This window comes from Gracilinanus agilis, chromosome 4 (genome assembly GCF_016433145.1).
Source record: "Gracilinanus agilis isolate LMUSP501 chromosome 4, AgileGrace, whole genome shotgun sequence".
NCBI lineage: Eukaryota > Metazoa > Chordata > Mammalia > Didelphimorphia > Didelphidae > Gracilinanus > Gracilinanus agilis.
In genome coordinates, this window is record NC_058133.1 from 478,668,858 (window position 1) to 478,682,519 (window position 13,662).

Consider the following 13,662-nt stretch of genomic DNA (forward strand, 5'->3'; position numbering starts at 1 on the left):
GATTGGCACATCGCTGCACATTATATATGGTCTGGAACCTGTGGTATGAAAGGAGGACACATAAGAGGCCAAGAAGCTTGGTAGATAGTGATGAAAGATAGGTCTCTGTGTTCCCCTCCATACTCAACATGCCTTTCATCTTCCTGGAACGGCTTAAGGAATAATCTCCCACCTTTTACAAACTTCCTCTGGCCCTTCTGAGTCCTACTATCTATTCCTAAAGCCCCCTTCAGGGATGAGGGAGTTGGAGGCAAAGCAGAGTTCTTTCTAGTAGCCTCTTTCCTGGCCTCAAATTCCCATCACCTCTTCAATGTTTCCCCTGCCCACAGGGAAGTGGCATGATTGTATTTAGCTCAATGAGATGCATGAACGTGGGAAATAATTACATTTCAAATGTCTATAAGAGGATATGTAGTCTATGCAGATTTGTAAAATAGTATCATACAGGGAAGGCAGCTAGGGGGTACATGGAATAGAGTACCAGGCTTGAAGTTAGTAAGACTCAATTTTCCTGGGTTCAAATGTGGCCTCAAACTTTCACTAGTTGTAAGACCTTGTAAAATCTCTTAACATTTTTTGCCTCAGTTTCTTCATCTGTAAAATGAGCTGGAGAAGGAAATGGAAAACTAACCTGTATCTTTGTCAAGAAAATCCCAAATGGTGTCATGGAGAGTTATACACAACTGAAAACAATTGAACGATAGCAAATCATACAGCAATTATGACCTTAGTAGCTGACCAATGAGATAGCATTTATTGACCAAGGTTTTAGCTTTGCAACAAATCTACTAGAGGGCCATGTCCAAGCTATGCAAGTAAGGCTCTTAGAGTGTAAGCAGGTGTGTCTATGTCACATTCAAACATCAGAAAGGCTAGAATACTAAGGAGACAAAAGTGTGTTTTGTGTATGTGTATGTGTGTGTGTGTGTGTGTGTGTGTGTGTGTGTGTGTATAGACTACCAACTTGGTGGCAGAGCATCTACTTGGATTTAGAGAACCAAATGGTCTGAAATCACAAGATTTCTGCTTTCCCTGTGGCCAGGACTTCACCTCCATCCCAGTTTTTTCCAGTTTTCTTTTTCCATCCTATTTTCCTCTATCCCCTAGAGACACTCAGGGGTTAGATACTCACACCACAGCTGGCTTGAAACACAGGCTGTTGGTCTTATAATAGGCTGTCACAAATGTTCTGGGGATTTGTCGGGAGAGATAGGAGAGGCAGCAGAGAGTGGGAATGTCGGTGCCCACTAGGAAGGAAGGAGAAATGTGATTTTAGTAAATTCATATGTTCCCACTCCACATTCCAGAGCTGCCAACTGTTTTCCAGAGACATGCTTTCCGTCAGGTACACTAGAGATAGGATGCCTTTGTCTCCCTACCCTGGCAATCTCTAGTACCAAGAGTGATTCTCTGTGCCTGAAGGAGGGTCAGAACTACTGTTCTCCTCTACAAAGAGGATTATGAAAAAAACATGAAGCATGGGAGCTAGAAGGGATGGCAGAGATCTACCCTTCTAATTCCTGCCTTTTGTCAGGAAAGATTATATGGACATTTAATGATAGAGCCAGAACTAGAACCTAGTCAAATTAGAACCCAGGCTACTTCCTTTTCTGCCCTCTTGTCCTGTCTTGAACTTACATGTTAAGTAGCAAATACTGTTGAGGGCATGTTAATGCTTCCAACTCCAAAATGCATAGAAACCCTCCCTGTTCTTTCTCCTCCCTTCCAGGCCTCCCCCTCCCCACCCTCAACAGATCCCTATGATCAGACTAGGCTTATCCCCAGCCAGGCATCTGCCCAATCTATGTCCAGAGCCTGGGCACAGCCACAGAGGGCAGGAGAGAGCTCACTTACTTGGTGCAGAAGATGCCAAATTGCTGAAAGCCATGGCCATGAGGATGAAGAGGGCAGTCACAGAGACCTTCATGATCCTGAGAAGAGAGAGGTTTGAAGAAGCAGAGCACAAGCTAAGAGACTCTGGAAGTCTGTGTCTCTGTCTCAGCTTTGGATGCCCTCTTTATAAGGACTTCTGGTTCTCTGTCCGCTGAGCCACCTAGCTGTCCCTTCTTGCTAGTTTTTTGCCTGGTTAGCCCATGTCTGAAGTCCTAAGCTCCACTTCTTGAGGGGGAAATGAGACTTCTGGGAATACATGGAAAGGCAGAATCAACAGAAAATGAATAGGATTTATCAGAGGTGATGTCATGGTTGGAAAATGAAACATGAAGTTACAGTTAAGGGCTGAGGTTCTATTGCTCAGTGCAGTTTCATCATAAGGGGAAAGGGGGGAAGGATGGAGAGAGAAGGGGATGGATGTGGTTGAGGAAGTGCTGGGGACAGGGAAGTGGTGAACTTGAAAGAGCAGCAGAGACAGGCAAAGACAAATTGGAAGAAGAGAATGTTAACCATCAGTGTGAGAGGTATTCAGAATTATCTTTATACTGATATATTGCTTTCTCTACTTAGATTGTAGATTTAGACCTTGAAGGTCCCTTAGTGATCTAGTCCATAGCCTATGCAAGTCTTGGGATCTTCGTCCCCGCACTGATAAGTTAAGACCCCAGAACCTGGCTGCATATTTCCCCTATCCTTTAGCACGCTAAGGGCTTCTTCTGAAGGTTCAAGGGTAATTCTCTAATTCCATAGCTGGAACTCCCACTAGTGTATTTCTCTCCGAGATCATCCATTTAGAATCAATTGAATCATCCAGATTCCAATAGTTTTTACAAAAGAATATTAGCTAAGATGGATCTTTCCCTAAGAATAGTTGCTACAGAACATCTCACCCAAAGTCAATAATACACTCTCCCTCAGGGACTCACAGAGTCCAAAAAACAGTGGGCTCAAGCTTAGAGAGTGTAGAGATGATTACTGACTTGATGACTGAGAGTTTACTTATGACAAAGGTGCAAATTATAGTTCCTGATTGCTGGAAAGTTCTTTTCTCCTCTTCATGGGCTGTTTTAGGAGTTCAATTAAGCATAATGCATCTTCTTGACTTGTGAGGTAGACACTGACATCAGATGGGACAGGATCATTGGAAGGAAAACAGTGGAAAGATAGGAAATACCAAATCTTCCAGACCCATCATACCTTGCATGGTATTCATCCCACCCAAATCAGGGAAATTAAGTAGGAGTGGTAAGGACACCAGTCAAAGTTTAAGTTCTAGAAGATCTCTGGACTGTGTCTAAGTTTCCTTGACCTATCCCTACATGATCCATTTCTAAAAGACATTTAACAAACACCTTGTCTAGGGCCAATATGTGATTGATTGAGACATGATTTCATCGTAAGTACCAAAGCTAAAATGGAGCAGGGTGGTTTAGTCCCACTCATATCACAAGTAATAGGTGGGAAAATAAATATATATGCACTCACATGCATATATATATGTAGATATACATGCATACATGCACATAAATGTTTGTGTAAACACATACATGCATGCATATATACACACATGAATGTATATGTCTATGGAGAGATTCTCCCATCACTCACTGACTTTCCTCTTAGCTGATGTAGACTATACATATATATTTATATATATATATTCGCACATGCATACATATTCTTTAAATTCATAGACTCCAGAATAAAATCTACTGATAGAGAAGAAACAATTCTGGTTTTACCAAGTGAACTCTGAAAGAGTTTGCTGCAAATGATGGTGATCATAAGCCAGAATGGGAAATGAGGTCTTGGAGCATTCCTCTGGCTATCTTCTTTTTTTCCTCATAAATGATAAATATCTCCTCATGATAGATATTAATAGCATACATTTATATAGCATTTTAAGGCCACAAAGAACTTTGACATCTATTACTTGATTTCATTTTCACCACAATCTTGCAAGGTAGGCAAGGTTGTTTTTTATCCCCATTCTACCCATGAGAGAAATTCGTCTTGAGGTATATGGTGTGAGATGTTGGTCTAAACCAATTGTTAATAGATTGTTTCCTGGTTTTTCCAACAGTTTTGTTGAAGAGAGTCCTTATCTTAGTAGGTGATTTCTTTGAGTTTACCAAAGTTGATACTGCCATGTTTAACTGCTTCTGTATCAGAGTTAAGTGAAAAGAAGGCAGGAAAAGAATTTATACAATGATGGAAATAATATGGAAAGAAGCAATGCTGAGATAATTGAGAATGCTGATCAGCACAATGACTAATCTTGATTTTCAGAAGATTGATGACAAAGCTGACTCCTCACATTTAGCAGAGTTCATAGACTGGAGAAGACTAGAAAAGCTTTATTTTGCTGAATTTAAATGTGACCTCAGATACTTACCCTGATTGCCTCTGTTTCCTTGTCTAAAAAATGAGCTGGAGAAAGAAATGGGGAAGTATTCCAGTATCCCTGCCAAGAAAACCTCAAATTGGGTCACAAGGAGTTGGAATTGACTGAAAAATGACTGGTTGACAGCAACTTTTGCTTCATTAGGCAGGCTTCTTTTTGGGGGAAGGAATAGGCATTGGTAGATAGTAATAGTGATGCAAAAAAAGAAAAGGATATGTAAAAAGTTTTTAAAGTACACAGGGAAAAAAACAGAAAGTTCAAAAGGAAGACAGGCAAGAGATTTTGCTTAAAATTGTGATAAGTTTAATACATACCCTTTTTTTAACCCTTACCTGCTATCTTAGAATTGATACTAAGTATTGATCCCAAAGCAGAAGAGTGGAAAGGGCTGGGCAGTTGAAGTTAAGTGATTTGCCCAGGGTCACACAGCCAGGAAATATCTGAGGCCAGATTTGAAGTCAAATCTTCCCCACTCCAGGTCTGGTGCTCTATCCACCAAGCCACCTGACTACCCCTCAATACATACTTAATAGATTATATCTAGCAGAGGGTCATAGATTCATATGCTCTTCTCTTTTCTCATTTTATATACTGAAATGTTTGTGTTTGTTGATATTTTTGATGTTCACAATAAAAAATTTTAATATAAAAATGAGCATATATATAAAATTTAAATAAATTAAAATAAGTTTATAAAGAATATTAATAAATAATGATAAAATGAAATGAACTAAATAAAATTTAATATGAAAATGAGCATATAATATAAAAATGAGATTATTTTTCTCTATTAAAGAATTTGTGGAAGATGTGTCTTACATTCCCTTGTGGTCAGTGGATTGGTTTATAGAATCCATTCTGGTCCTGGGGTAGGTCTGGATTGTGGCTCTTCTCTGTGACCAAAGCTGAGAGTCACTCTCTCTCTGTCTCATATGTTGAGGCAAATGGGACATAGAGAGATCCAAGTGAATGTGGTGACCCAACGCAGGTGAAGCCTCAAGGAGTGTCCTCAACTAGACATGGAACTAAAGGTTAAATATTACCATAAACACAAAGAAACATTTTAGTCAAAACTGTACCTATTCATTCTCCCCTTCCTAACTTGGAAAGTCCCTAATATTTCATTCAATTAGAAATCAGATTATCTAATATTGTTGTTCCTTTAATTAATTGGCCTGATTTGATTGTTTTTAATGTATAAAAATACATCTCCCTCTTTCTCAGGGTCCAGTCCGAAGCTTAAGGAGGAGCTTGGTCCCAATTTGTTGGGCAATTGACATGCATTGCTTAATAAAATCAATATGATCAGAAGATCAAACCTTTGTTTCCTCAATCATTTCATCTTTTGCTTGTTACATCAGGGCATCCTTGGGCAAGTCAGTCAACCATCTTCATCCTTGAAATCTGCTCTTCTTACTTTATCCAAAATATCTCCTGATCTCCTTCCTAGCCCTCGAGGATCTTTTCACGTGGAGGTTCAGTTGGCACTCAAACCCAAAACACCACAAGCACAGCTCATTATCTTCATTTTAAATTTGCTTTCTTTTTCAGTTCTCTCCTTCCTTTGAGGGTTCTGTCATCCTTTCAGGTACCCTGGTTTGGAACTTCAGAGTCATTCTCAGCCTTCACCTACTATATCTGGTCAAATCCTGTCAATTTTATTTCTATAGCATCCCTGGCCCCATCCCCTTTTTTCTCCTTTTAAATGGCTATCACTCTAATGTAGACCCTCCTCATTTCTCACCAGAACTATTGGAATATCTTTCTGATTGCTTACCTTGTCTGTCCAATGCCTTTATAGATTCTGTCTAATCCTTTCTTTATCCAGCTATTAAACTGGCATTCCTGAAGCATAGATCTGACCACTAGAGTTCAAGAGTCACCAGAGTTCAAGAAGCTCCAGTGTTTCTCTGTTGCTTCTAAAATCACATATAAAGCCATTTGTTTGGTATTTAATACTATTCAACAATCCTTTCTGAATGTTTCCTTGAATATGTCTGTCTGACTCCCTCTTTCTCTCTGTTTCTTTCTGTTTTTCTCTATATATGTCTGTCTCTATTTCTCTTCCTCTCTCTCTCTTTGTCTTTCTCTGTTTCTATCTTTATCTCTTTCTAACTCTGTCTCTATCTCTCTTCCTTTACTTTCACCTCCCCCTTCCTTTCCCTCACTGGACTTCTTTTTGATTGGAGAATCACAAGATATCTTCAGCCAATCCAAACACTTTCTGTCATCACACCTGTTCCTCCAAGAATATGTCTCATATAATCTAAAGTTTTGCATTGATTGGCTGCTTGAGTCTTGTTCTTATCTTAGCCACTTGATTTTTTTATTCAATCAACAGTCTACCTTTATTTAAAAAAAAGATAGTATGTATATGAAAATATTCAACTTAATAAAATTTCATTTGGAAGCTAAAAGTGTCAGAGCCAGGACAAGATTTCATATGTGCTCATTCCAGATCATATTAGCCAATTTAGTAGAGATTCCTCCAACATTAAAAAAAATTGCTAGGTAACTGTTAAATCCACTGACTCCATGCAGAGGCCCAACTTAGCTAAGTTATATGCCATCATTCAGGTGGTGAAGATAGGATTTGAAACTAGTTATTCTGGTTCCTAGGGCAGCATTTTTCTTCAGCTGTCACATTATATAAAATAATTCCCATTCTAATGGACTCTTTCCTCATTCACTTTCCCTCTCCACTAAATTTCCATATCTCTTACATATATATTATTTCCTGACTGTTCCCTGATAATATTACAGAATCATAGAATTTGATGGGGACCCCCAGGAGCCATTTGGTCTAAGATATACTTTGAAAGAAACCTTCTGTTTAATGACCTTCAAGGAGAGGAACCAATTGTCATTTGAGGGAACTGGTTCCAGTTTTGGCTGGCTCTATTTATTAGGAAGTTTTTCCTATTATCAAGCATTCCTTTGCCTCTTTATCTCTTCCACCCATTGCTCATGGCAGGCATAAATAGTACAAGTCTGATACCTCTTCCTCATACCCCACTCCTCAGATATTTGAATACAGGTTAATGACATCCATGAACTTTTTTTCTCTTCTTACCAGCCATCCTCAAACTCATTCTTGAGTGACAGGAACTCTAGGTCCTTTCTCTTTTTAATTTCCCTCCTCTGAACATTATCCAGCTTCCCAATATTCTCCTCAAACTGTGGAGTTCAGAGTTGAACATAGTACTATCCTTATTCTGGAAGCTCTGCCTCTCAATGTAGAACATTAGATATTTAGAGGTCCCATCAAGGTACTGACTCAAATTGAGATTGTAGCATATTTCAACTGCCATATTTTTTCTTCCAGAGCAAATGGTCTGTAACCAGTCCTCCTATATCTGGCATAATAGAAGAACTCCCCTTTATCAATTCTATTTCTCCTAAGAAAACCAAAACACACAAAACTTATGACTTGAAAAGGTTTTATTCTGAAGTATTTGTCCAACATCTGATGTTCTTGTAATCCAAGAGATGGCCTGAAGACTCAAGGATCCAGATCTTGCCTGCTAATAGAGGTCCCCATGGGGGATAAGTGTCCTCCAAAAATTCAAATACTACCAATAAATACCAAAAGGTGCCACCAAATAATTTACATAAATTAAATATCACTAAGATCTCAGGAACGCTAGACTCTGGGGAGATTGCTTCTGACTGTAGAATTCTTTTACTTGATCCATTTCTCTTTAAGATTCGTTGTCACAGGCTCCTTAGCCCCTCAGTTCAGCTCTGGATCATCTCTGTACTTTTGAACCCAGTCATCACTGGGGTTGGCACACACCTGCCGGCCCTTTTTGGTCTGGAAACTGTGGAGGAAAAGGAAAAGAGAGGAGATGAGAAGCCTAGGAGTTTTTTAGCTAGAGATGAACCAGAAGGTCTCTGTGCTTCCCTCTTCCCAACTTTCTCTTTATTTCTGGAAGGGATTAAGAAACACTCTCTTCTTTCTGAAACCTCATCAGGCTCATTGAGTCTAACTTTTGCTTTCTAGAGACATCCCCAGGAGAGATTATCTCAGTCTCTCCTTCCTGCCCTCAGATTCCTGTTGCTTCAGTTTATCCCTCTCCATTGGGAGGAGTTTCTCCTATCTTGCTCCTGGGAGAAGCAAATTTTGATATAGGACTTACATGGGCTTTTGCTCTCCCTTGTATCCACAGTTGAGTTGCCCGATCTATACATTCTGCTAAATTGCCAAATGGCCCCATTTCCTCTTCCATCATCTCTCCCTAAGGGGACTAAAGTAAGTAGATACTCACACCACAGCTGGTTGAGAGCACAAGATGCTGGTCTCATAAAAGTCTGTCACAAATTTCCTAGGAATCTGTTTTCTGACATAAGAGAAGCAGCAGGATATAGGAGAATCAGAGCCCACTGTAAAAAAAAAAGGGGGGGGGGGAGTCGTGAGATTAGGACAGTCATATGTTCATACTATACATTCCTTAGATGCTGACCTACTCTTAGAGACATGCTTTTCTTCTGGCATAGTAGGGATGTCACCGCTCATGTTTCCCCTTAAGTGTCAGGTGTGATTCTCTGTGTATGGAGAGGAATCAGACCTGCTAATCCCATTCCCATCCATGCAAAAAAAAAAACAGGAAGAATTAGAGCCAGATGGGATGTCAGAGATCTACTCATCCAGTTCTTGACTTTTAAAGAGGAAGATTCTTGTCACAAGGGTAGTTAATGGCAGTCAGAACTAGAACCTAGCTAACCTAGCTGACCAGGCTATTGCTCTTTCCATCTCTTGTCCTGTCTTGATCTTACATGTTATATGCTAGTTAAGCAAATACTGTCAAAAGCACGTTGTTGCTTTCAAGTTCAAAAGGCATAAACCTTTCTGGTCCTGCTCCTCCCTTTCGGTCCTCCTTCTCTCCACTCTCACCAGATCTCATGATCTGACTGGGCTCACTCTCTGTCAGAGCTCTGTGCTACTTATGATCACAGCCTGGGCACATCCACAGAAAGCAGGAGAAAACTCACTTACTTGGTGCAGAAGATGCCAGAGAGGTGAACGCCATGACCATAAGGATGGAGAGGGCAGCCACAGAGACTTTCATGGTCCTGAGAGAAGAGAGGTTGGAGGAACAGAGCATAAGTTAAGAGGCTCTGGAGGTCTGTGTCTCTGTCTCATGTTTGGGACCTCTCTTTATAAGGGCCTCTGGGAATATCCAGAAAGATCAATGGAACAGAAAAGGAGTGGAAATTCCAGGGTTGAGCTGATGTCATGGTGGAAATTGGAAACTGAAAAGTGAGCCCAGGAAATGTAAGTCTGGTGCTAAAGACTGAGGTTCTCTTCCCCAATGCAGTTTCATCATGGGGGAAAGAGGAGGAGGGATAGAGAAAGGAGAAATGTATGTGTGGTAGAGTGGCAAAGGTGCTGAGGGGGAAGTGGTGAGCTTATAACAGCAACCAAGACAAAGGAAATATGCAAAATTGAATTAAAAGGAGAGCTTAGTCGACCATTGTTTTGGAGGCATCTTCAACATGACCTTCATACTTTTTGGATATCATAACTGCCTAGAGCCTAAGATTACAGATTGAGAGCTATTAGGGATCTAGATGATTTAGCTCAACACCTTCATTTTCTAGCTAAGGAAACTGTGGCCCAGAGAAGTGACTTATCCAAGGTTCCACCAGGAGTCAGAAGCAGATCTTGGATATGGTCTCCAGTCTGCAGGCTCTACATCTTTCCACTCCATACAGAGAAAACACCTATGGTCTTATGATGAGCCCCGTGGAAATTTCTTGTGGAAATGGTGGTCAGAGCAGGAACAGACAATGAGTATTCCTAGTCTTGGTTCATTCTTTTATCTACCTTCTTATATATTACTATTAGGATATATTTGGACAGCTTTTTAAGTCTATTAACATCAATTCGTTTCATCCTCACAATAATCCTGTGAAGTAGGCAAGGGTGGCGTTCTTATCCACAATTTCTTTATGGGGAAATGAAGATAGAGTGTCAGAGATAAAGCTCTAGACTTGAAGACAAGAAGACCTGGCTGGGTTCCTATCTCTAAATTTTACTAGATATGTGATGTTTAGCCTCACAGGCAACACACAAAAGAGGACCTGTAGAAAATTGCTATAAAATTGTCATGTGTTGTTATTATAAAGTGTCTTGTCCAAGTTTGAAAAACTAGTGAGTAACTGATTCAGCCTCAGACTTTGTGACCTCAGTCAGGGTTATAACTGTGACGAACACTCTCATAGGGAGGAAGCAGTGAGATTCTCTAATGGGAGTGTGGGTATGAAATAATGGCTAAAATGATTAGGTATTGGTTAATACAACACCCTCATGAATAAATGCCTTTTTTTGAAAAATGAAAATAAAGTTCACTCCAAATCAATAAAACCAGATGTAGAGAGATGATAAAAATAGCAAATGGCCCTGAATGAATTCAGGAATGGTTGTGACAGGAAAGACATCTCTTTCTATTTTCTTCCCTTTTGCTTATGACAATACTTTTCATATCTAGTCCTGAGGTCTCATTGAAGGATTTTGTAGTTTGTAGTGTAATATGCTGGTCTAAGTCTGATTTCTGCCTAATCACCTTCCAGTTTTTTCAGAACTTTCCATCAAATACAGAATCCTTCCCCACATAGATGATGGTCTTGGGTTAGCAAAACTCTCTTTTGCTATTGTCAGAAGCTTCTGATTCAGAATGAAGTAAATGAAACCAGAAGAACTGCTGCAATGACTATGATATTATAGATGAAAGTAACTTTGAACAATTCAAGAATGCTGGTCACTGCAGTGACCAATCATCCCATCAGAAGACCAAAGATAAAGAAAGTTTCTTCTCTTTGATCAGGTAGGTGATGGGCTAGAAGCACCAAATAATACAAGTCTTTTTAGTCATGGTCAAGGTTTTGGATTGCCATGTTAATTATATTTAATATGTCATGAAAGGGTTTCTTTTGGGAAGTGGTAGAAAATGATAGTAATCCAAAAAAGAACAAAAGAGCATGAATGAAAAAAAACACAGAGGAGAACAGAAAGGACAGATTAAGATACCAGAAATTAGGGGAATTGGCCTACTATTGTGATAAACTTAATAAATATTTTAAAATAAACTATTCAGCTGAAGTTCACAGATTCAGACACCCTCTTCTTTTCTGTTCTTTGTATTTTATATTCAGATGTGAATATTCATTAGTATTTTAATGTTCAACATAAAAAGAAACATTTTATAGGCTATGAGAGTCATCACAATTTTTTGGCACAAAAGAAATTAGGAGAGACACTATGGCATAAGTTTGATAATAACTCCCTTATGGCCAGTGTTTTGGTTTGTAAAACTTTTCATGTCTTGGTATAGACTTGGACTGTAGTTCTTCTCTGTGGTCAGGGCTTCCTCTCCCTCCCTGGGATGAGAGTCACAAGTCACTCTCCCTCTCTCATCCTCAGTGTCCTGATGTCTAAATGAGGATACCTAGGACATAGAGAGATGCAAGCATGGGTAGAAACAAAATAAAGGCCAAAGGCACAGAGAGAATGTTTTCAAAGAGAAAGGGAAAAGGGTTAATGTCATGGCAAACCCTCAAAACATCTTAATCAGACTTCCATTGGAAGGAGCAATGTTGTCTGAACCCTCGGAGAGGGAAGGAAAAGAGAAGGAAAGAAGGTCTCACTACATTCTCCTGAGCCAAGACCAATGTGGGAGGAAGAAATCAGCCTGGGTTCTGGGATTTTCCCTTAAAAGTAGGAAGCAAAAAAGGACTTCTTGTTTCATTGAGTTTCACTGAGAAATGGGATCCCACTCTCATAGCAAGTCAGGCCAGATTTTGTGGGTTTCCTGCCCTTTCTTCTCTTGTATGGGTCATGTGCTATATTGGGTAGAGGAGGGATGAGATTAAAATCCTGCCTCTGACATTTATAAACAGGATACTCCTGACAAGTCACTCAATCATGTTTGTCCTTGAAATGCCCTCACTCTTCTCCATAATCCTTAAAATCCTCTGATCTCCTTTCTGAGCCCCACTTCCACATCACCAACTGCCTGGATAAACACTTCACCTGGAGGTCCCATTACCATTATGAACCCAACATACTCCAAGCAGAACTCATTATCTTCCTTCCAAATCCAGCTTCCTTTTCAGTTCCACTCTCTAGAGTTTTCCTCAACCTTTCTTCCCCTATATCCAGGCACTTATCAAATCTTGGTTAACTTTCCCGTAATAGATTCTCCTGAACCATTTCCTTTTCTCCACTGAAATGGCCACCAAGCTAATAAAGTAACTCCTCATCTCTCTCCTAGACTCAGAATATCTTTCTGTTTGGTCTCCTTGCCCTCTCCAAGCTCTCAACTCCCCAGTTTTCTTCAAGTCTCTCCTCAAGTGCTACCTCCTAGAAGAAGCCATTCCGGATTCCCCCAATAGTTGATATTCCTCCTTGCCCCCTGGAATTTCTTTATATTAAATTCTTCAGTAAAGTTTAAAATATATTTCTCTGGCTCCATGTTGTTTTCTTCCATCGGACCATGTTCCAAAAGTCTTTCAGGGTTGATTATCACATTTATATCTCTGGACCCTCACCACCTAGCACAATGCTAAGTATAGAATAGTCACTTAATAAAAGCTTATTGAATTTCAATGAATGTTGTAGGGAAGGTAGCTCTCCTACATGGAAGATAGGTTTTATTGACCTCACTGTTCCTGCCAGCCCTGCATTTCTCTAATTCTACAACGTGCTCAAGAAACTATATATAATGATAGTAACCAACTTTGGCCCATAGTTGATTTGTTTTTTTTTTAAACCCTTAACTTCTGTGTATTGGCTCCTAGGTGGAAGAGTGGTAAGGGTGGGCAATGGGGGTCAAGTGACTTGCCCAGGGTCACACACCCATAGAAGAGTTGAAAAAGTGGAAATTTGGAGATGTGGAACATTGGATAAACTGCCCAACATGGTTTTTGATGTGTTGATAAGTTTTGCTGAAGTTATCTCCCTTCATTTTAAAATATTTGTTGCAAGGGATGACTCATTGGGTATAAAACATTCAGAAATGAGCCATGTTAAAAATATCTTAACAAAAATAGAATTAACTTGTAAAAAGAGAGCAAGAAAAATACAGACACATTCTTTGCACATCTCCATTGTTTCTGGGGCCATGAAAAGCCTCTCACATTTTTAGAGATTCACTGTCACACCCTGTAATGGCCATTCTGGTCTAAAAGAGTAGATTACATGCTGGTATTGAAATCAGAGAGCTATGTTTGAATCCTGTCTTGAACACGTCCTGGCTTTATATTCATGGGAAAATCAATTAATCTCATATTTTTTTTCTCTTCAACAACTTTGTGCTGTGGGGAGTGAAAGGAAAATGATAACATCATTCACAAACACCACCTGC

At 39.7% G+C, this 13,662-nt stretch overlaps 2 protein-coding genes across 2 annotated transcripts; both read right to left on the bottom strand.

Moving 5' to 3' along the window:
- Positions 1 to 1,128: 1,128 nt before the first annotated feature.
- LOC123247694 (C-C motif chemokine 4-like) lies at positions 1,129 to 1,927 on the bottom strand. Its single transcript, XM_044676672.1, has 2 exons — positions 1,855 to 1,927; positions 1,129 to 1,247 (listed from the first exon to the last, which is right to left on the bottom strand). Exons 1-2 carry the CDS (start codon positions 1,925 to 1,927, stop codon positions 1,129 to 1,131), a joined length of 192 nt encoding a protein of 63 aa, XP_044532607.1.
- A 6,103-nt stretch (positions 1,928 to 8,030) lies between these two features.
- Positions 8,031 to 9,366, bottom strand: LOC123247321 (C-C motif chemokine 4-like). Its single transcript, XM_044676182.1, has 3 exons — positions 9,294 to 9,366; positions 8,566 to 8,680; positions 8,031 to 8,118 (listed from the first exon to the last, which is right to left on the bottom strand). The coding sequence occupies exons 1-3, from the start codon at positions 9,364 to 9,366 to the stop codon at positions 8,031 to 8,033; spliced, it is 276 nt and encodes a 91-aa protein (XP_044532117.1).
- Between the last annotated feature and the right edge of the window lie 4,296 nt (positions 9,367 to 13,662).